The 23,920-nt window shown below is 38.2% G+C and overlaps 1 protein-coding gene and 1 long non-coding RNA gene across 6 annotated transcripts in view; both read right to left on the reverse strand.

Annotated features, from left to right (window-relative positions):
- LOC137177212 (uncharacterized) overlaps nt 1–3,511 on the reverse strand; it is a 59,074-nt gene extending 55,563 nt beyond the window's left edge. For all 5 annotated transcript variants that reach the window (XR_010926012.1, XR_010926009.1, XR_010926010.1 and 2 more), the window contains exon 1: nt 2,707–3,511. This is a non-coding gene — a long non-coding RNA (uncharacterized lncRNA). The remainder of the gene's footprint in view (nt 1–2,706) is intronic.
- A 2,999-nt stretch (nt 3,512–6,510) lies between these two features.
- On the reverse strand, nt 6,511–23,564 carry txndc16 (thioredoxin domain containing 16). The gene is made up of 20 exons (XM_067583270.1): nt 23,115–23,564; nt 22,597–22,763; nt 20,777–20,859; nt 20,564–20,637; nt 20,211–20,285; nt 19,275–19,396; nt 18,947–19,037; nt 18,694–18,862; nt 18,008–18,177; nt 17,811–17,871; nt 17,565–17,718; nt 17,312–17,458; nt 17,064–17,123; nt 16,636–16,840; nt 14,840–14,976; nt 13,935–14,019; nt 13,157–13,298; nt 10,849–11,036; nt 10,371–10,561; nt 6,511–6,811 (listed from the first exon to the last, which is right to left on the reverse strand). The coding sequence occupies exons 2-20, from the start codon at nt 22,751–22,753 to the stop codon at nt 6,570–6,572; spliced, it is 2,553 nt and encodes an 850-aa protein (XP_067439371.1). The 5' UTR covers nt 22,754–22,763; nt 23,115–23,564; the 3' UTR covers nt 6,511–6,569.
- Nucleotides 23,565–23,920: the final 356 nt, after the last annotated feature.

Below are 23,920 nucleotides of genomic sequence, written 5' to 3' on the forward strand. Positions count from 1 at the left end.
GGTGTATGGTTGGTCTACAATCTAGTTACATTCTTGATTTACACAGGATCATTTCCCGACCGACTGATTATGCTGACTCAGGTTTTACCAGACAGCAGCAAAAACAATTATTTTGCATGTGAGTGTGTGTGTATGTCAGTGTGTGTGTGTGTCATCCCACCAGTCAGTCAGAACTGAAGAAGCCTTTTGGATAGGAGAAGAAACATCCTCCAGATACTAAAGTGAGCTGTTGCTCTTGACTTAGCAGGTACAGACAATTAACCAAGAAATGATGCAACTGATTTCTAAGCTTGTATGACCCAGAATTAAACAAGATGGAAAACTATACCAGGAAATGCATAAAGAATATGCACTTTGACAGTTTCTCAGAAAAATTAATGGTTGAAATTACACCTAAAACTCTAATGTTAGCAGCATAACTCTGGCCTTGAGGTAAGATCTTCTACTGATGTGGTCTAAACCACAGACTGCATGCTGTTTAGAGTCAGAACTAATACACGCTTGTGATTAACCAAGAAACTGAATCATTATTACAAGGAAAATGGAGCAAATAAGCTAAAAGCGACCATTAAATAGATGATTTAACTACCCTCTGTTTAACAGCCATGCAATTGTTAAACCATCAAAAATGCAGATACAAATCTCAAAGCCCGACCAGATTAAAATGCAAGTGGGAGATAAATGTTGTCCATTTACATTTGTGGTTTTTTTTGTCAGTGTGCTGCAGGGTTTACTCTTTCAATTAATTTCCAATTTCCTTGTATGTGCATATACTGTAACTGCTCTCCTTCTAACAACAAAACCCCTCCGTTCAGGGACAGCTTAACTCACCAAAGATGGCTATAGAGATATTCAGTTTACTAACAGCCAGGGCTGCAATTAACCATTATTTTCATTTTTTAATGGTCTGTTGATCATTTTCTGATAAATAAATTTTGCTGATACAATGTCAGAAAAATGTGAAAAGCCCATCCAAGTTGGCGTCTTCTATTCTTTTTTTATCAGATCAACAGTCCAAAACCAGAGGATATGCAGTTAACTACCATATAAGACTAAGGAAGGAGGAAAAAATCCTCTCATTTGAGAAGCTGAAATCAGAGACTGTTTAACTCAGCTGTACAAGCTCTTCTAACTGCACAGATTTTCTATGTAATGAAGGCTTTCAAGGTTACCTTATGCTGCCATTGTGGGCAATCAGCAGATTGTGAAATTGGCCTGTTTGGCTTTGTCATCATAAATTAAACTGTCTGCAGCTACAAAGATCATTTCCACAGTTATCTGGCTAAATAGCGAGCCCGTCTCAAAAATACGTCTCTGACCAGATCCAAACACACTATTATCTCATGCTCTCAGCTGCTCTGGCAGTCAGTTTGCAAGAAATAGCTGCCAACAGCAGGAGAGCTAACTGTTAAGTCAGCGACAGCAGTTATTTCACTTTCTTGAGCCAACACTGGCACTGCCACACGATGCATAGCTGACACATGAGTTGAGGTCAGATAAGCCTTCAAGCCAAGAACTCTGGAAAATACATTTCTGAACCAAATAAAATTTTGTCAGACAGGATAGCTGAGGCAGAACCTCAGTATTTAATCCTGATCGAATCATTCCCTCCTCCTGGAAAAACATCCCAAAACCCAAACAGATACCATACAGTAAAAACCAGATGCCGGAATATAAACTCACAACGATGAGCCTGACCTTGGATTTTAATCGTATTTCTACTCTGTTCACTTCAGCATTCTTTGACACTGATGGACTTGAACAGCACACAGTAAACTGAACATTGACTTCATGAAGAAGAAATCCACTCCAAGACAGGAGTCAGTTACTATTTGAGGACTGTTTTCTCTCTGTTATTTTTGCCCTGTGCAGCGCATTTCTGATCAAATGGTTTTAAATATTAAGTGAGTTAATCAATAAATAAAATATTCTTGCAAGGATATTTAACCAAATAATTATTAAAGGAATAATTCTACCATTATCAATTAGATTTATTTTCTCCATATTGCCAATAAATGGCAGTTGTTGCACATGTAAACCAGGGGCCTGACTGGGGCCCTGGTTTACATGTGTTTGTTTTAGAAGGAGCTAGCAAAATTAACAAATTCATTCATAAACCAAACCACATTAGACGACAGATTTATCGTATGTTCACATCAAAAAGAAAAACTGCACATATCATAGATAAATGACTTAAATGATTAACATTTCTTATGTATTTTAACCTACAAAATACAGTGCCACAAAGCTTATACTACAGGTACAGGTCAGTGCTGAATAGTAAAAACATTCTAAAAGATCTAAAAGTTTATGTTCACAACAAAAAGTAAATGCATGCATCAAATACATGACTTACACACTCATATAGCCTACAGCAGTGGTAGGCAAATATTTGCCCCCCTGATTAGGGTTTTGACTTTCATGGTTTACATCAAAACTTTTACATATTTTTAACAAATCTCCTGTAGATGACCCAATAGACACAAGGCTCCTATAAATCCCAATTATTGCACTATAACCTTGTTACATGCCCCCATGTTCCATGCTATTTGAACAGTGAATGTTGCTGAAATTAAGTCTAATAAACGTACCTGAAATTAAAGTTTAATGTGTGAATTCCGCGACAATAACAGCTTTGTCCTTCACAAACACAGCTAGCAGCTAAGGTTAGCACAGACAGACAAACAGAACATGTATTTGACTCACCTGTTATTTGAGGTCCAGGTCTATTCTCCTTTCTTATCCATGTTGACTTTCATTTTGTTTGTGGATAGAAGTCCTCATTTCTTCTCGTCATGGCTGCTAGCTGGCTTAGAAAAACGCAGTAATGCCTGCTAATACTTTAGCAACACTGTAAAACTAGCTCCTACGGTTGTTTTATTAAATAACATTAACTTTTTGTTGTTTGCTGTGACGCCGGACTGAAACCATTCACAGTTTCGCGGTGGCATTACAATAAAACACAGTAAGATACTATATTTTTAACCAAAGGATGGCAGCTTCACCTGGTTTTCCTCATGGATGTATTATAAGAGCTGGATACCGGACTAAAAATGGCGCCCATTCAGTCCTATAGGAATTTCTCGCCTGACGCATACGCCAAAAAAGTTTCTAGCTTCCGGGTTTGCTTCCGCGTTGTGCGGCCCACTGAATATGCGCAGTAGTGTTTCCCCCGCTGGCCCCGCCCGCGAGCTCCCGCTCGGCCCATAGACTTTACATTGTGATGACATCACGGCTTTTTAAATCGCTTTTCTCGGCTCGAGGAAAGTTTTACAAACATAAAACCTCCATGGATCAAAAGTTCATAATAGAAAGAGTCATAATTGACGTTGTTTGCAGTTCGAGGGGTCCTGTCAACAGTTTTACAGGCGTCTCTTTTACAATGGTGGTCTATGGGGAAAATCCTTTTTGGGCTGCAGGGGGATTTTTCGCTGCAATACCGCGAGTGGCCACTGGGAAAAATTGGCTGCGAGGCTGAGCGGCGGCGCCCTATCCAGCTCTTATTATACATCCATGGTTTCCCTCCGTCTGGCAGACTTCAGTAAAGGTGTCATACCGTGTATGACGGTTTGACCACACAGGCTGGTGACATTTACCAGCCGTTACAACCCTGGGGGCGCTGTTTCACTCACTTTAGGAAACGCTAAAAATGGAGAAGAAGAAATAAAACGTATTTATTATGGCAAATAAAATTATTAAGTCTTTTAATTAAAGCCCCTTCCATTCAAAAACATTTTTTTCTTCTTTTTTCTTCAGTTTGGATTTTTGATATTCACTCTCCAGAATGATGTATGTGCAGTTTGTTTTGTGAAAACAAACTGTTTTCTGCTGAATGGGGAAAGTTTCTCTGTGCCCATTGAAAATTCAATGTTAAGAGTCAGGCTATGAGCAGGATTTGTGACATCACCACTATTTTGGAAGACAATCCTGGTGCAATATTCAACTTACACAAGTGTGATGTTGAAACTTGAAGCCTCCAGTGTACAAACACTGAGAATTTACTTTACTGTGAAGTAGGAGACATCTTGTGTCCAGCTGTTAAACTTCTGAGATTAAATATATTCACATATTTACAGGTTCTGTCATTTTTATAAGGGAGAAGTTTAAAGTGGTAATTATACATTTTTTCTGGAAACAACATATCAGACACACATTATTATTCCCAGCAGAGTATTTTGTATGACTTAATACTTGTTTGGAGGGAATCTTTATTCTTACAGTTAGTGATATAGATATTTTATATAGTTGGGGGACTCCTGGCTTGTTCTGGGTCCTGAGAGAAAGCGCCACTGCATTTTAGGCAGGTCACTGAGGATCCCAGGCACATGAGATTATTATTCTTTAAATAATAAATGTTGAATTACACTCAAGGTGTTAAATGTGCTCTTTATTGCAGCCAGTAAGTTACATATGGGATAAATAATTGCGATTTACATTTTCCATATTTTATGCATTTTTTGCTGTTGTAATTTGTAATAAATCAAACTCTTACAGCATCAAAACACTTAGAACTTAAACTATCAGCCTTGTATCTAAAGCTCAGTCCGGTGACTCAGCAATGACACAGACAAAACCAGTAATTAGACAAATGTTGAAGCTAAAGATTCACATGGGATTAATAAAAAAAAATTCCACTTCAAACCACAATGCAAGTGATCTTAGACTTTAGTGCCTGGTTTAGGACGGATGTTCCATTTTAACAGAGACACTACTTGAGTTAAACAACTCAAGGTCCAAGACAACCACCAAACTAATTAAAACAGACCAATCCAGCACACCAGCATCTTTTTGTTCTGCATCTCAACTGCTGGGAAAAATTACACAGCCATCCCATGATGCCACTGTTATTACGGGACAGGAGGTGGAATGATGGGAACCATAACGTCAGAATAATTTCCAAGATATTTCCAGGATCTACATGTCCTTCACCTAAAGTCATTGCAATTTCCACGCATGGTGTGAGTTTATAAGAGTTGGCAGACATGGCAACAGTTAAAACAATGGAATGGGTTATAAAATTGTAGCAAATCTGCAGAAAAGCAGCTTAAGAATTCTTTTATTTATATGACTGATTAAGATGTTGGGAAGGCTTATTGGCACTGTAAAATGAGTTTGATGATTTTTTTTATTTTTTATGCAGAGGTCAAAATACAGCCATACTTCATCCTACAGAAGGCAGATTTAATACAGATCAGCTGTCAATCATTGTTGAGCAGATGAAACTGTGAAGGACTGCCAGAAATACAGACATACAGCAATTTTCAAGCACTGTTAACTGATTGGAAGCACTGATCCACAAATTTACAATGGTTATATTTTGATGTGAGGCAGCAAACATTACTTTACTGCTGCGGGACAGTCGCTTTTAGAGACAAGTAGCTCATTCATCCAGATCTAGTACACAAAATTCAAGAGGTAGTACTAGTGTATACTTAAGGTTGCTTACCTTATCCTTGATGTCTTGTTTTTCTTGTGTATCAGGCCTCTAGTAATGGTGGAGTGTCAGCAGTTAAAGAAATATACATTTTACTTAGGGAGAAGTAGCAATAAAACAGTGTTAAAAAAAGCATTTGGACTACATTATGTACACCTGGGTCATTAAATCTATAAGTGCATTACATTTTATAAGCTCATATTATGATTCTAATGTAAAATATTAACCAACAAAGTAAATAAAGCTGTAAGATGAATTAAGTGGAATAAAAAGTACATTTCTCTCTGAACTGTAGTGGAGTAGAAGTATAAATAATAAATATTTAAGTATTAAGAACCTTAAAAGTGTACTTGAGAGTTGCTTTCCACTGTTGTGCTTATTTAGGTTGGGTAAAGAGTTTTATAGCTGCTCAAAAAATACCTTTTGAGTCTAAGTATAAGGATGTAGCTCATACACAAAACTGACATTTGATCTGGCAGATAAAGCATCTATCACCGCGAAATGTGTCAATGCAGATGGGGAGATCGTTTATCAGGTGGTGTTTGTGATTACATTGAGTTCATAGTTTTAATGAATATGCAAAGTGAGCAGCGGTCAAGCTTAGCTGAAAGAAAAATGATTCATGGGATTGAATGTCAGTGAAACTCAAATTATAGCTTACAAATGTGTTTTCAGCTGATGTGTTGAAACCACACAAGTTTACTGAGAATTCCTCGCAAGACCGCAGCACTATTACACCAGGAAATGAGAGCATTTCTTTAAACACTTCTGAGGAAACACCTACAGATTTGTTTCATGTTTCAGAAGTACGACGACCACATAATATACATATTGATATAAAAATGTTTAAGAGCTTAACAGTCTCTATGGTGCTTCCCATCTTTAACGAATAAAAAAGATTAATATGCAACATTATGCATCTTTTTTTTTTTTTTTTAATCTTTTCAAATCTGACAAAATTCTGAAGAAAAGAATGAATATCAATTACACATTCAATAGTCCTGTGATAAATACAGCATATACAAAATTAATATTTAAAAAATATATTTTAAAAAAGAAATAATTGAAGGCCAGAATCAATAGAAAAACATGTTTAATCAATGGCTTGGCGTCATCTCCCTTCCATCTTGTCATGTTACAGCTCAGAGTGAGGGTGAGAATCACGAGTGGGAGAGTCGGAGGAGGAATCTGTATTCTCCTCTACCACCGCATCTTCTTCCGCATTCACCTCTGCATCGTCTTCTTCCTCCTCCACTTCTTCTTCTTCTTCTTGTTTAGGAGATAGCTGCCTTGCGAAGCCAGGCTCCTCCTTGTCCATGATTTTCAGGAAGTCATAGAACTTGACAGGAGGAGGCCAGCTATCCTCACCCAACATCCCTGCAGAGATACACAAACGCGAGATCTCGGATTACAATATGATTCGATACAGGATTAAAGCTGGTGTAATCATTTTAGCTTTAACTGTGCAACATGACAATCGGTAGGAAACTTCTGAAAATCTGAAAATGTTGATGAGCAACTTCAAAGATACTAAATAATGCCACAATGCAGAAACAGGCCTGCCATGGAAACTCCCAGGAAGTAAAAACTAGAGGCTTAAAGTCACTCTGCATCTTTAGAGGCTGCAGGTCTCTGGTTTCTCTGTGGAGAATGGATGGAATGGGCGAAATGGCATTAATGGATGACAATCCTTTGGTTCAGGTAGACGGAGACGAGTCACAGCGAGACCGGTGTCTTATCTTGTCTGTCGCCTATACAAACTACAGGGCTTAAAGGTCAGAGGTTAATGGCTCCAGACAGTCTGAAGTTACCTCAACAATCAGCACCTTCATTTAAAGACCGTTTTACGTTCATTACATGTGTAGCTGCTTAACTTCAAGCCTCTTGCACATACCTTTCACATTCCTCACAGGCAAAGCAGAGGGGCACCACAAACTGAACTGTCACTGCTTCATAGATGCACTTGTCTGAGGGCAAGTAAAACTGTATAATAATGTAAAAGTGATGAGATAAAGTTGATGAAATCACATTAATCTCCATCCTTTGAATGCATCCCCTTAGTGTATTTTACTCTTTCTGACATCTGAAAATCACTTTTTCAAAGTAACATACTGTAAATCAAGGCTGCACAGTCACCAGCCACGACTGCTTTTGTTGTTGCGTTCTCAATGATTTGCTGGCTGAGCAAAGTGTGTGGAAAACCTGTACAGAATGCAAACAACTGCAATGTATAAACAGTATAAATGTGTTGTTCAGTATCTAGTAACATATCCAGATGCAAAGTGCACTTTAACAGCAGGTGCAAAAAAAGATCTTACTTATAAAAACAAGAGCTGAGAAGCAACTGACTAATTTCAGAGAACAGTTAGAGTGAACAGAGGTGTGAAAATGACTCAGAAAGAAGTTCTGTTTTTTTTCTCAGGATTCACCCTACTGTTGATTCTAGTGATAAGAAGTCTGACGCATCCCTTGGGGTTTGTAGGACTACAGAAGCCAGCATTGGTGAGCCACTATGTAAATAACACTGTACTTCACCCACAGTAATTAACAGTAAGGCTTTAGGAAGCTTACCGTCTCTGGCTTTTGGCTTCAGGTTTTTAGGCTTTCTTTAAATGTGACTACGGTATGGATTTGTTGCTGTTTGTTTTATTTCATTTCTTGCATATTTTATTCCATTTTTGCTTGAACACTGGTGTTGTTAATACAGTAGAGCGTGTGTTGTTTCCTCTCATCCACCTTTAGGGTTGTGGTTGGTGCAGGTTTTGGGTTTTTTTTATGCCGTTCTTGCCTTTATTTGATATTGTGGCAAAACAGAAACAGGAAACACAGGGAGAGACGGGGGGTAATGACATGCAATAAAAGGTTGAAATGGTTAAAACCAAACCGGGAACGTCAAACCACTCAGCCACCAGGGTATTCAATCTGAAAATCTTGTTTTTTTTTTATTTTAAAAAAACCTAATGAAGAGTAAACTTTCAGGATTAGGAGTAAACGCCTTTAATTAACTTTTTTAACTTAGGAAATGACTCCTATCTCTGCTATTTAGGAGAGATCCGGAGGTGTTCTAACTTGTCAGAAGCTGCCGGGAAATGGCCTTTCTTTCCATTTTTTTGACTGATCTTGTGTGGGATGCAAAAGAACACGCTCTCCATAAAACCAAGTCTTCAAAATGGAGAAACAGGTAAAATGTAAAAATGCAGCTTTGCAACAGTGATAATTTGTATCTGTCACAAGCATTTCTACAATAATAAATCAAACTTTGATCGCTTGTACAGCTCCTCAGATAATGAAATGACATAAAAACAAACATTCATGCAAATCATGGATTTATTTATTTAAATTACCGATAGAGCTATATTTAAGATACGTTCATATTGTTACAGTGTATTTCCCAAGAGTGGGGGACATGCCAGGGCACATAGAGTGGTGCTCTTTTTCTGCATATTTATGACCTAAAATGTGATCAGAAACCCAGTTAAACAAACATTAAACTTATTCATTTGTTTAATGAGGACCATTATCCAATCTTAAATACCATATTTGCAAAAGGCAAAAGCCTGAACCCTTGTTTTCAATGGTTCACATACTTTTGAAGCAGTAACTTCCCCTCCTGCAGAAATAGTTCAACTTAATGCTTCTGGTAACTGTTTATCAGCCCTGCACATCGGCTTGGAGGAAGTTTAGCCCACTCCTCTTTACAGAACAGTCTCAACTCATGATGCACGAACTGCCTGCTTCAGGTTTTTCGGCTTTCTTTAAATGTGACTATGGTATGGATTTGTTGCTGCTTTTTTAATTTCTTGTATGTTGTATTACATTTTTGATTGAACACTGGTGTTGTTAATACAGTAGAGCTCGGGCTGTTTGCTTGCATCCACCTTTAGGGTTGTGGTGGGTTTGTTTTTTTATGGCGTTCTTGCCTATTTGACAATGTGGCAATACAGAAACAGGAAACACAGGGAGAGGACAGGACGTTTCTATAGGATTAAGGTCAGGACATTGACTCGGCCATTCCAAAACATTCACTTTCTACTGCTCTAACCATTCTTTGGCAGAGCGACTTGTGTGTTCAGGGTTGTTGTCTTGTGGTGTGACCTACTTTCTGTTGAGCTTCAGTTCACAGATGGATACCTTGACATTTCCTGTAGAATGTGCTGGTACAACTCAGAACTCATAGCTCCTTCAATGATTGCAAGCTGTCCTGGTCCAGAGGCAGCAAAGGAGCCCAAACCATGATACTTTCAACCACCATGTTTCACAGATGTGATAAGGATCTTATGCTGGAATGAAGTGTTCGTTCATCACCAAACATAACACTTCTTCTTCGAGCAGCGGGTGTGCAGCAGTAATATACATGAAAGAAAGAATCAACCATGTGATTGGATATGGCTGATTATCAACTATATTAAATTGTATTATGTCTGTTTTTAAGCCAAGAGTAGCTTGGCAGAGTGTACTCACAACCTACTGCAAATGGATTAATGGTGAATATCATAATGAGATTCAAGCTATTTATTCATTTTGCATCATATTTTTGCATATATAACCTAGATCACTTAGTGACCTGGATTATCTGCATATACACATAAATCCTACACGTGGAAATGTTGCTATTTTATCATGCTTCTCCTTGCTGAAAGTCGGTGTATTTATGTCAGTTATTTATGCAGTGCTTCACAAAAACTGTTGTAATAATTTCACTTGTTAGTCCTTTGTTAACTTTTAGAATGATGCTGAGACATGTGATGAATACAGACATTTCAAAACATTTCCTATTATTAAAATAAAAAATGGATTGATAAATCCTTTTTATTATATTATATTAATAATGATATTAGTACATAGTCAGTTTCTAACCACATTTACATGGGCTTTGGACATTCCCTTTTATTTCCTTAGTAGCAATCTCTTCTCTTCAGCTCTACCTCCTCCTTACCTGCAGATGACTCAGTTCCGTCCTCCACCCTCTGCAGCCACTGCAGGACAGAGGGGGCCACTATAGGGGTGCTGGGTGGGTACTGATAGATTTCACCTCCAGAGGGCAAATGAGTGAGGACCAGAGCAGGAAGTGGGGGCATAGAGCCCAGGTATGACCCCAGGACGGACATACCAGCTGGAGTACGGCCACTGCAAGACACGCCAACAAAATATATCTATGAATTTATCAACGGATAAGAAAATAATCAAATAAGGTGAATATAAAAATAAAAAATATAAGAAGATAATCAAGACTAGAGTGGTGTTTTTAGCTGTGTACATGATAGATAGACAGAGCAACTAATCCAATGCCAGCTACGCAGAGTGAGCCCAAATATTTTGATGAAAATAGGACTGTAAAGATTTGAGATCAAATAAATGCGTATGAAAGAGTGCTGGCTGAAGGACTGATTGATAGTATTGATTGATGTACGTACAGGTGGATCCAGCATGCCAGGTATGGCTCCATTCTCTCCCCTCCCAACTCTACCACTCCTCTCATCTCCTCCACCAGCGCCTTGTTCTGCCTCTGCCCGATCTCGTCCTCCTCTTCTCCTACAAAGAGGAGGAGGAGGGCTTTACCCAGGGTGAGGAAGGACGGCAGGTTTTCCACAGTCAACTCAGGCTGGAGATACAACAGAGGAAAAAGTACAATAAATAACTTTGTGGAAATTAAAGCCAACAGGGAGTAGCTGCAAGGTAGATACTGATGCTTCAACGTCATCTAGAATAAAAATAGAGAAAATCAGCATAAAGGCCAGTTTCTGCTGAATATATCATAAGGGAATTTAATAAGCAAAGTCATTCATATAGAAATGAAGCTTGGTTGCACATGCAGAACAGATATTTGTAACTTTGCCAAGATAAACATGTTTCATCTCACTACACTGATGTGATGTTGTGGTGATAGTTGTCCTCAAAAGAGAAGGTTATATTAAAATATACATACAGGGAAAGAAAAATAATGATCACAAATCCTCTCCAGCTTTCCCCAAAAAGTCGGACAGCCTACCTTCAGAAAAAATAAATATTACAATTAGGGCCTGACCAATACTGGATTTTTGGGGCAGATGCCGATACCGCATATTATATTGACGCATATCGGACAACGTATCCCCCTGAGACCCAGTCCATTGACTTGTGTCCTCTGTGTCCTCTGGACATTTTGTTCACATGCGTCTCCTTTTACTCCTTTGAGCTTTTATCTCTATCAATCCCTGCTGTATTGTAAAGAGGACATCCTGGGCTTTCCAGTCATATGTCATGTTATAGGCTGAGATGGATGCTGGGAACTTCCTCTTGCTTTTTATCCAAAATACACAACATAACAGTAAGCACATTTTATGGAATGAGGAGATGTTAATCAAATATTGTTTCTGTTTATTGTTTTTTTACTATGATAATCATATATGTTCTTGTTTGTTACCTTGTCAAGAATAATATATTTAGTTTTGAGAGCAGTTAAATTATTTATGTTTTGAAATAATAGCCCTTTTATGAATGTCAATTATAGTGGACACCAAGACCATCTTAACATAGTGTTGGATCTCTCCATAGTGTTGGAGTTTGGAGTCAAAGGCACGATCGCCTTTTGTTAAAGCAGAGAGGATTCTTTAGTGGGTAGTTGATTTCCAAAGTTGTGTCATAAAATATATGCAAATTGCCTCAAGAATGTAGAATGTGTGTTTATAAGTATAGTCAATAGAAGAACATATCACATCAATATCACTGGAATTGTCCCAATGATGCACTACTACCTGACTGCATTTAACCCAAATACATTTTTTGTGAGGTTTAATTGCTGAGGATTAATGTTCTTACCTTTCATTCATTGGTGTTTTCTCCATAATCATAGATTCACACCTGTGCTACTTTTTCCATTACATTGACAACAAAGTCTTTGAAGATTTGGCAATGCGTTCGGTTTTAATAGAGAATATACTAAGATCTTTGCAACCGACAAGCGAGTGAAACAATCCAGAATGATAAATATTTTTGTTTTTTAATCAGGTTGGATGTATTCTTGGTTTAATTTCACTTCACAGCCATAATTTGTTCAATTTTATTATCTTCTAAATTTGGTTGTCTTTTCACACTAAAATGGTCCATTGCTGCATTACAGGATTTATAAAATGAGGGCAACAGTGCCACCAAGAGGGAACATTTGTTATTGGTTGGCTTCTTCATCCAAAGTGCATTAAAATACAATGAAAGGAATTTGAACTCAGACCGCTAATCCTGGCCATTAAACTAATCTGGAGCCAAATCCATCAGTGCAAAGCAGCACAATAAACACTTACAGGGAGGGCTGAATTTGGGGGGGCTGAATAAATTTTGCTGGTTCCACATCACTCCGTTGCATTTGTATACTTTAGCAAATGTAAACTCAGACACATTATTCTGTCGTTGGATGTATTGAGGAAAACATGTCTAAACTCTGTGAATCCACATATGGTGCTTGTTATGTGTGACATACTGTGAACAATTCCGTCTTGGCTTTTACGAGTTTCCAAGGCGTTGCACCCACACTATTTATTTATGGCTATTGCATTTCATGAGTTTTAAATCAATCTGGGTTGAGAAACCTTGGGATTTGGGTGCATTAAAGTTTATTACCCCTAATCAGATAACTGCGTGCAAAATGCTTCATCCATAAACTAAACAATAAAGCTTCTGTAAACTGTATGCATCCAGATAAACTTAACATTTAGAGACAAAAACACACACACACACAGTTTGATTTACCAGCGGATGGAGCAGGGCAGTGTTTATGTGTGAGAGCAGCTCCCCAGCAGAGGAGAACAGAGGCAGCTTGGAGGGATGAGTGTGTGTTCTCCAAGATGGAAACACCAAAACAACGGGAAGATCCACAGTGTGGTCTGCAGCCCTGCACAGTAAACATGTACACACACAGCAAACAACTGTTGAGTTATTGAGTTCATTTGCAAAAACAGAGTTGACACTCCCTGGAGTGCAGACAAAAAAACATGAGGATCATGTGGATCATGTTTTTTGTGCACTCCAGGGAGTGTCAATCAAACATCTGTTTGTTCATTTTAGGAATGCTTTGTATCTATTTTTGCAAATGACCTCTTGATATACATGTACGCATAGAAAAACAGAGAAAATGCATCTAAAATATCGATGTAATACATAATACATTACATGGTGAAAAGTAAGGACCTTAAATGTCATGAATCAAGCTAATTTATAAGACTTTTTAATAATGGAGGAATATCTTAATCTTTACTGAATGTAACCACACATGAACCGAAGAGTCTTTTAATACCTGACTGGACTCCGCTGCTGGAATTCTACCCTTCAAACACAAACTAATTTCCCTTTTACTATCTCATGCTGTCTTTAAGTGCAAGCAGATGTACTACGTTTGGGTTAAAGGAGCATAGACAACTCATAAAACGCACATTTTCCCCTCTTCATATTTTCGTTACACTTTGACATGTCTTGAAGAGCCCTCAGGTGATCAGTCAGGGACAACCTTGAAAGAAGAATGAGCTGTTACCATTTCTCTGCCAGCCCATCTGTCAGCAATCCAGTCAGCACCTCCCCTCTTAATGACTTCGCTGCTTCAGTAAACAAAGGCAAAGCTGGCAGGAAAGACAGACATCTCCATTACATTATTATATGATTTTATTAACAGTGGAAAAGAGATGGTTGATAAGCCAACAAATCACCAGGTTTGAACAGGAGATATTATGAAAGATGCTTCACTTAGTTATGTTGACAATATCAATATATGTTATTTGGGATAATATTTATAAAAATATTAGAGGAATTCAAGAAGGATATAGTAACTATTTTAAATGGTAACCATCTGTGTAGGTATGTTAGTCAAATACATGTTTAATAGTTTCTGATTTTCCAAAAACAGAACTCAGGGGTCGACCTGATGATGAAACATTTACACAAAAAGCTTACTGGCTAGTTTATATATGTAGAATTCAGTGTCTTTCAAACTCACCAGAACTCAGCTAACAGAATCATTATTGCACTGTCTACATTTATAAGTTGATATAAATGTGGTTAATGTGAACAAAAGGGAGAATCCCCCTCGTGTGTGAGCATTTGATCGTGCTCATGCTGAATCTATCACGTCGTGAATCTTTTCATGTTGTGCAGATGGTGTGGGTTATTGCTAAAATATGCAGAGTGTGTAGCTGCTGTCTCTGGAGCCCTCTTAAAAAGATCAAATATTAACACTTTGGACTATCTATGCCTGCCACTCGTTATAAATTGTAAAGATAAAAGCTAAGTTTCATAATTCATCATTTTAAAGCATTTGGGATGAAATTTTTACTTTGAGTAGCTGCTATTTCATCAATTATGACATTTGTAAGAAATGTAAAATTTGATTGGTTTCTGCTTGTGTGCAGAGTGCTTTGGTGAACTGTGCTGCAGCTTTCCTACCCGCATGTGTGTGTGTCTTGAACAGTCCAAGTACTCTGTCAGGCTTATAGCCTGTTAACTCAGGGTAAGGCACTTCTTGAAGGAATGATGTCACTTCCTCTAGGGTGGACAGCGGTGCGGGAGAAGCTGAGCGGCTCCTGGAAGAAGAACAAAGCGTACAAAGACACATGTGTGAGTAGATCGACATATCGTAACATTGCAACAACAGTCACTCTTTAATCATCTACACCTTACATGAACGCAACAAACATTGGTCAACATCAGTCTCTTGACCTGTGCTGTGTGGAGGATCTGAAGATGGTTAAAACCTCAGAATATAACTAATCCAAGAGAAAGGTTAAAACATTCTGCTCTCATTCTTTTGAAGGAGACTCTGCTGGGTGAGATTGCTAGACTTAATCAAGACATAATAAAATATAACATGGATCCAAGTCTCCAGGAGATTACAGGATAAAAAGCTTTACCTGAGATAATCTCCTGAGTTATAGAAAACATGACTGCACATAAATATAAGCAATGACTCCGTGATTCCTGCAGATTGAAGAAACACTTAAAACACCTAAAATGGATTTATATTGTCCTGCTGTTTTAAGATGAAGCATGAAAAAAGCCAATCTGGACACAAGCAGTGAGTTGCCAGAGTTCTGTTCATACAGCAGCAGTATTTCCTCCAAATTCAAAAGGTCATTCACTTCTTTGAGCAATTTATTTATGTTTAAATGTGTTTACATGTAGCCGAGCTAATACATGAGCGTGTTTCCTGTGTGTGTTTATTTGTAGCGGTGAAGATAAATATCAGGTTATTTAAGATTATGCTGAGGTCTGACAGATTAGAAGTGATAAGACAGACCTCAATAGCGACGCAAACACTTATTTACAAATGTGTAATCTTCTTCAGTAAAACACTGCTGTTCTCAGGAACAGCTTCATGTCCATGGTACAGCTGTGATGATGTCCAAGACAAACATCCCTGTAGGGATATTGAAGTTTATTTTGTCTTTCTTTGACTTTCTTGATCATATCTTGGGATTTCAGCAGCACCAGAATATTTAGTACATCTTCGGATAGAGTGCAATTTGGTAGTAGTTTGCTTGAATGCTGAAGATGATCAAGTACTTTTGTTTTTTCTACTGCTGCAGTCTTTGTAACTGGCTGGATGGAACACTTTAGTGACTGTAATCCAGCAACAGAGGCTGAGATATTCTAACTTTTAGTCCCTAGTATGGTTCAAAATCAGCGGATCCTACATTTCACGTGATGCAACTTGATGGTGTCTTTCATTAGAATACTATACTATACGAATACTATAGTATATTATTAAATGCCCACACTTTTCAAACCTTTAAATGTTTGTAACTCAGTCTTTCTAGTTAAAAATACATAGTTTCCAAACCCAAGCTGAAATAGCCCTGATGACATCACTATGACATCATCAGGGTTATTTTTATAAGACTATGGAAAGTGAAGACATTTTAAAAAGAGTCACAGAAGATGTTACACAACAGTTTTCACATTGACTAGGGAATACTCCTCATGACGAGTGAACTGAACTTCATCTGTAAAATCAGTTGAATGGCCCTTTAGGTTCTAAATTGTCTGGATATTCCTTTAATAAAAGAAACATATTTGGTTGAATGCTGATTACTATTTGCTTGAAATGTTTTTTCTCAATTCTAATTTTGCACCTTTTATTGTTTCAGAGAATGTAATTGCTGAAATGTAATATTTAAATTAACTCCTGATTTCAAAATTAAGACACATTCATGTCTTTGTTGATTTTCAAGAAAACGTCTCACAGCATAATGAAGCGATGCAGCGCCTCACTACCCAGCATTCCTCTGTAATGCTGGGCTGACTCCTGGGGTCGGAGCAGCAAGACGCTGGGGAAGGTTGTGATTGGCTGGAAAGGAATCGGGAGGGAGCTGCCTGGCTGAGCGGCACACAGGTCGGTCCACTCTCCACAGTCGACCGCGCTCATCTGAACATCGTCGACCTCGGACTCTGAAGAGATTTATTAACAATAATGAAAACCAATGCTTTTTCATAAAAATGAAAATGACACAATCCGCCCGCTGTGTTACAAATGAGGAACTAATAACAAGATAATAATGATGAATCAGAAAGTAAAAACTAAAAGAGTATCTCCTAGATTGGAGGTGGCAAAATTCCAAGTTTTCATGAACACATCACATAGATACAGCTCATACTGTGCTCTCCTGTTTACCTGCAAGTCTCTCTGCAACTTCAATGAAGGAGCTGAGAAAAGTCATTGAAACAGCATCCCCTGGTGGTGAAAATACAAACTACATTTAATTCCATCCACATTTATTGTCACTGTAAATTCATAACCATTTGCTTCCAGCTGCTCAACAGTACAGTGATTTTTTTTACAGTGTGATGAATTGAAAAATAAAGGAAAAGAACATTTCCAGCAATACATGAATGTCACTAAGTATGGAGACTGTGTCTTACATTTGAGGTAGAAGAGCGCCACTGTCAGGCTGCTTTGTGCTACTGTGGTGTGAAAGTTGTCAGAGGTCAGTTGGGTAATTGAGTCCATGTCCAGCAGGTCTCCTCTGTTGTCGTAGATAATCGCTGCGATTTCATCGTCCAACTCAGCTGGAGGCAGACACAGAAACACATAAATACTCACATATCTCATCTTCCTTTTCTACTGTTTGATTTCTGTCATCTTTCTTCTCCATTTTACTATGAAATACTTTACCAAAATGTGAATCTTCCTCCTCATCCTCCTCCGCCCCTTCCTCCTCCTCCTCCTCCTCCTCCTCCTCTTCACCCTCTGCCTCTTTCTCTTGATGAATGAAGAGCTCTATGACCTCATCGAGATTGTGTAAGGTCAAATACTCCACCTCTGAACCCTGGAAGTTTAACATAAACGCACACAAAAAGGTAAAACACACATGGGTAAAAAAAATAAGTACTTATTTTTGTATGAATGTCTTCATCATACCATCTCAGGCAGCCTGTAAGCAGCATTATACTCATCAGGGGTTTTAACTGCAGGACTCTCCCTGATAACACACACACACACAGAAAGAGATGAAGGTAGATTTAGACTGTTTTGCTGTAGAAACAAAGGATAAAATAATAATAAAATGGGAAAATACTACAAAATTAAATTATATGTTGGACACCTGTACCTCTTACCTGTGTACGAGCAACAGCAGGGCCAGGCCACGGAGCCTCCAGGCCAGAGTGGTGGCCGTGTCCAGGTCCAGGTGTTTGGTTGCACGACGAGAGAACAGGAAGACCTGGGGGGTCTGCTGGTAGGGGAACTGGGGGGGCTGGACTGCAGAGGGGTCATCATATACTTCAGACTGGTGGTGGAGACGGCAGAGATGATGCAGAAACATACAGAATTATTATACATCATATTCACCAGTATTCAACAGTAAACTGAATACCAACTGAGTTTTGGACTGTTGGTTGAATTGAACAAGACATTTGAAGATGCCATCTTGGGCTCTGGTAAATTATTATGGACATTTTTCACTTTTCCTTTTATAGACCAAATAATTAATCATTATGAAATGAAATCATTAGTTGCAGCATTACTCTAGAGTTCTCCTCTTTTGCAAGGACAAAACTAGGTCTGCAATTAAAAGTTATTCTCATCATCGAGTCCTCTGCGGATCATTGTCTCGATTCATTGGTTGATTGTCTGGTGTATAAAATTTCAGAAACTAGTGAATAAAATGCTCATCACAATTTCAAAGTCCAACATGACATAATCAAACCGACCAACAGCCCGAAACATGAATTTGATAACAGACTAATTGTTTCAAAAACCTTCAAATACAAAGAAATCTTTGCTGAAGGATTATCCAGTTTACCACTAGCGGGGCCTCCATGAGCTGCAGGAAGGAGTGGAGGCTGAGGGTGGACAGGGGTTTCCTCATACGGGTCAAAGGGCATCGCTCAGAGGTCATCCGGGTCATGAACCCTGCGTGAACCCTACAGTGGAGGAACCACACTCGAGACGATGGAGAGGATTCGTTCACACTGAAAGGGAAGATGGAGAGGGAGAGACGTACAGTAAATACAAGAAAAGAAAAGAAACAAAGAGAATAAGAAAAAAAAACATACCCCAAGTGTTTCAAGACTGGACCTCCGGTTATGAGGATGAACTGGTATTTGGATCCGTACACGTAAGCCGTCTCCATCATTGATCTGTGCTCTGAGGAAGTACATTCAGCAGAAACAACACAATTAATCTCTTGAGTCAATTAAGTCAATCAATCAATCAGACAATCAGTCTCCTTCATGAGTCACCTGCCTGATCTTATCCATTACTGTAATGAGACCAAGAGACAAAACAGATGAATATCATATCTAACCTCATTATTTATAATAATCCAGAGTCACATGCCAAAAGAAACATTTTCCTCATCTTTCCCCTCTTTGCTCCCCTCACCTTGTGTCCCCAGACTGCTGACGTAACCCAGCACAATATCCTTCTTCCCTCTGGCTGTCTTCTCCATGGCCAGGAGGTCTGCGTCTGAATGGACGTACTTGACCTCATCACGCAGGATGGCGCTGGAGGAGAGAGACAGATAGACAAAAGCTGTGTTTTCATCTAACTGTCATCTTAAAGGATAAGTCTGGTGTTATTCTATATTTTTCTTGTTGTCAATAAATGCCAAGAAAAGACCAAAACCAACAGTGTGTTAGTCTGTCTGTTTCAAAACTTCACACCCTCCTACTAAAGAGTTAAATCTTATTTATAGTGTCACTTTTTTGCCAAAATGAGTAGTAATTTTAGCAGTGTAGTTTTTAGCAAACCTTAGTCAAACAAGAGGAAATTGTTCATTTTTGGGGGGACTATTTTCAGCTGTGGATTAATACACATCCAGCGTGAAAGAGCATTTACACTCACATTTTGTGCTGTCTGAAGATGAAGAAAAGATTTACCTGAAGACAATCTAATGCACCAATCAATGGCAATACAACCACAACACAATCACTCATCATGTGATTTATATGTTGAGGTCGTGGTAGACAGACACTCTATAGCCAGTATGCCCAAAGCCACTTATTTATTATCTACAATCATATGTAATGAGAGGAAATTGTTGACTGTTTGTCTGCTTATTTCATGGTTATTTACTCCACAAAAGTGCTTCTGTCAAAATGTCAGAAGCTGTCCCTGTCAATACAAGTAATTTCCTCATTACACACTGTGATGAAAGCTTCACTTAGTTTTCATTGAAATGCAGCACTGATATTAAATAAATAAGACATTCTAAAATAAATAATACTATGAATGAATTCACACACAAAAAAAATCAATAAAATGTTTAAAGATATAACTCCCAACTGTATGATAACCGAAGGAGTGTTGCCTACTTACAACAGGACTTCGGAGACTATGGAGTTGACGTCAAACACGGTGTCCAGATCAAAACTCAAGAACTCCTTCCCGCTCCTGACAGAGAGACACGAGTTAAAAAGAGATTCCAACACAATACCACAAATACTGTGTGTCTACTGGGAATACTACTGCTGCTAATTTGACAGAACTGGTGTTACTATTGTGATAAATACTATCAACAGCTCCCACTAGTACTGAACTCCTACTATTGATTCTACTGTGATAAATTGTTAGTAGTAGAAGCAGAAGTCCACCCAAATTTATTTCAATTTTACACTTATTGTATTTTTTTGCTTGACCACCGCTGAACACGTCGCATCTACACAACATACCTGAATAGAAAAGCTGTGTGCAGCACCCTTTCGTTCATGCAGTATGAGGGAAGCAGCTCTTTATTGCAGTTGATCTAGACAGAAAGAACAAAAGCTACCTTTCAATATTTGTCATGATTTACTACACTCAAATGTTGAAGTTAATAAAAATGTGAAAATTTGAGTACTAATGTCAACTCTTATGACAGATGAAGCACACAGTCCTACAGTTACCTTGCCAACCAGTATCCCATAATCCTGCAGAACCTCAGCAGACTTCTCCAACTCCACCAAGAAGAGAGAGATGGTTGGAGAGACTGGAAACAGAGAACAGAGAGAAATACTGTTATCTTTGATTGAAGGGTTAAAGGGTAACTGCAGTGATTTAGTGTTGTATTTTCAAAACATTACTGAACTTGGAAGATACATATTAAAAAAGGAAGAGCAGCAGGGCCCAAGAAGCTGCAATAACCCTAGCTACTACACTTCCCATAATGCAACTCAACTGCACCCTTTCTTTATGCTGTGTTCACGTTATATGGGATGGATGGTAGAGATGTTTATGACGTGTGAGGGTTCACATCACAGGACAACTCAAAATGCTCTGCATTCACAATATAACACTATATTCATTCAATTCATGTTTATAATTACATTGAGCGACTATGAGATTTAATTTGTCATAATAACTGAACAAAATCTGCCAAGAATCTTTTCTTTTTTGCAGTCACTTTTTTTAGTTTTGCTGCAGAATTTTTAAGTTTTAGTTCTGACACAAAGCTCTCAGATTTTGTTCAATTATTATGACACAAATTTAATCCCATAAAAGACAGATATTGGCTGACGTGAGGTGTCCCTATTTGCATGTTTTTCAGGCACTTCCGTATTATTATATATATAACCTGGATGTTGATTTTGAACTGACTCAGAAGAAAGCTGATTTTTGTAAGAGAAACTTGGTGAATTACAATCCAACCAATCAGAATACGACATGAAATTACACAAAATATCATGGCTACAGTGATGAGCTAATGTAAAGCTGCTTCTCAAAAACATATTTACCTCAAACTCACTTTGAAAAATCTGCATTTCATGTTGCCCTCTCTTTTTGAATTTTTGCTCCTTGGTCACCATGAGCAGATTCATACTCAAGTCTGGCTAATGTTTACAGTTTCGCTACTTTTTAATATATTTATGGGGCATTTTACACCTTTATTAAATAGGGATAGTGGAGAGATGACAAGAAACAAGAGAGGAGAGAGATGGGGAATGACATGCAGCAATAACGTAGCGGTGCATATGGTTTATGACATGTATGTGCTAATTTTAAAATGTACGTGGTAGCACTATGGTCCAAAAGGCATTCACTGCATCATCTGACCTCGTGATTGATAAGCAGCAGTCTGGCACAGATTGTGATGAGGAGATAATTAGACCAGTTTCTCACAGAGTGACTTGCAATGAACTTGTAAGATTGCTGTTTTAGCAGTCTATAGGCGCATGTGGGCCCTCTTTACCTAATTAATACCACATCTTTTGAATGTCAGACCTCTAAATTGTAATGCAGACTTTCTGTTGAACATTTAAAGTCAAGCCTAAGTCAACTACTTTCACAGGCTGCGTAGTGCTCCCTAAAATCAAAGAAATACTCCTTTAAGAGGCTTTAAATACCCATGATGTGACCAGATCCATGAATTTGCTATCTGTTGTGTTGCACCTTGGCAACTTTCTGGATTAATGCTGACACGACAGCAATTTTTTAACTTTGAGAATGCACACACAGTGAGGTGCAAACCAGTGCGAGCTTAAATGCAAGTCCATCAGGATTAAAAACACGTTGCACAATTCCTCTCCAGTACACTGGGCTTTTTTCACCTCACCAAACATTTCAGCTTAGTAGCTAAACGCATATAACATCCTCTGCTCAGAGGACAATTTGAAGCGTGTGACGGTTCTGACAAATGTGTTGCATCACTGCTAAAATATAGTGTTCTGAATTCACGTGTAGAGAAGATTGAACTGTTTACTTGTATTTGACAGAGTGAGCAGCCTACCTTGATGCTCAAAATAGATAAACATCATCTTCGCAGAATGCAGTTTGTCATAGAAGTCGGCCGCTGTGTATTCTATTAGGTCTGATGTGTTGGCCTTCTCTGTACATCCTCCTGACCTCGTCCAAAGCAGGAAAACAGCAATACACACCCACATCATGGAGAACAGGCTGTGGGGGAAAGATGTTGAGTAATTAAGGGATGTAAAGGTGTTATAAGCACAGAGAGGCATAATATTTTGTAGATAAACATTTTTAACATGATAATGATATTTGTTACTCTTCTATAAACAGCACTGTCCCATTACTTCAGTGTATATTTCAAGTCATATATACCCATAGAGGACAGGCTGTAATAAGTTCAGTTTTAATTAATGTGGGGTATGAAACAAACCAAAGAGGGGTTATATGAACACTCACTATTATTACATATGACCTGCAGTATGTTATATGTAATTGGTTCATTTCTGTGCATAAGCTGTGAGGAAAGGAGCAAGCAGTGTCGACAAAGCTGAAACCTACCTGAGAAAGTTGAGGTAGAGTTAAGGTTTAACTTTTGTCTTTCCCAGTGTCACAGACGTTAGAAACCACAGTTAAAACCGTGGTGAACGAAGATAAATACATTATAACTCTAATTACGAGCAGCAGCTTCTCCTACAAGTGTACAATACCTTACAAAGTCCAAACATGTTAGGAATGTAGGTAATGCTACTTCATGAGCTAACGTTAGCTCTGTTAGCTGCAGCCTACTGATGTCCATTCATGACTTTATAAAGAAAGCTAACAGTAACACCTTTACATTTTGAAGATACAAATGGAATATGTCCGTGTGAGACGTAGGTCATAGACATAGCTAGTTTACAAGGTTACTGTTCGCCAAGCTGCATAGTGAAAACTGAAAAATATCTCATAATAACAGAGTGATGGTGATGATGCTCCATCTTTCGCAAAACAGTGTCAAGCGAACCGAGTTAAAACAGCACTTCCGGTCATCGTTTTAAAATAAAAGATTTAATTTATGTGTTTTGTGTGGCGATGTTTTTGAGTGGTCAAAAATAAAATGTGTTTTATGAGTCTGTACTTGATTTAAAAAAAAATACAGCTGTGTTAGCTGTTGTTTTGATTTCCAAAGGGTTGCTGTTCCGTGCATATGTTATGCTCTTATGTTTTATTCAATTTATTATTTATTTGACTATATTGAACTTTACAAACAATAGGAAACAATAACTGTGGCATTTAAGGTCTTTGGCATGTGTCTTAGTAGGAAAAAAATCATAAATGAATTAACACAGCTTGTACATTATTATTATTATTGTTGTTGTTGTTGT

Source organism: Thunnus thynnus, chromosome 24, assembly GCF_963924715.1.
Source record: "Thunnus thynnus chromosome 24, fThuThy2.1, whole genome shotgun sequence".
NCBI classification, from domain to species: domain Eukaryota; kingdom Metazoa; phylum Chordata; class Actinopteri; order Scombriformes; family Scombridae; genus Thunnus; species Thunnus thynnus.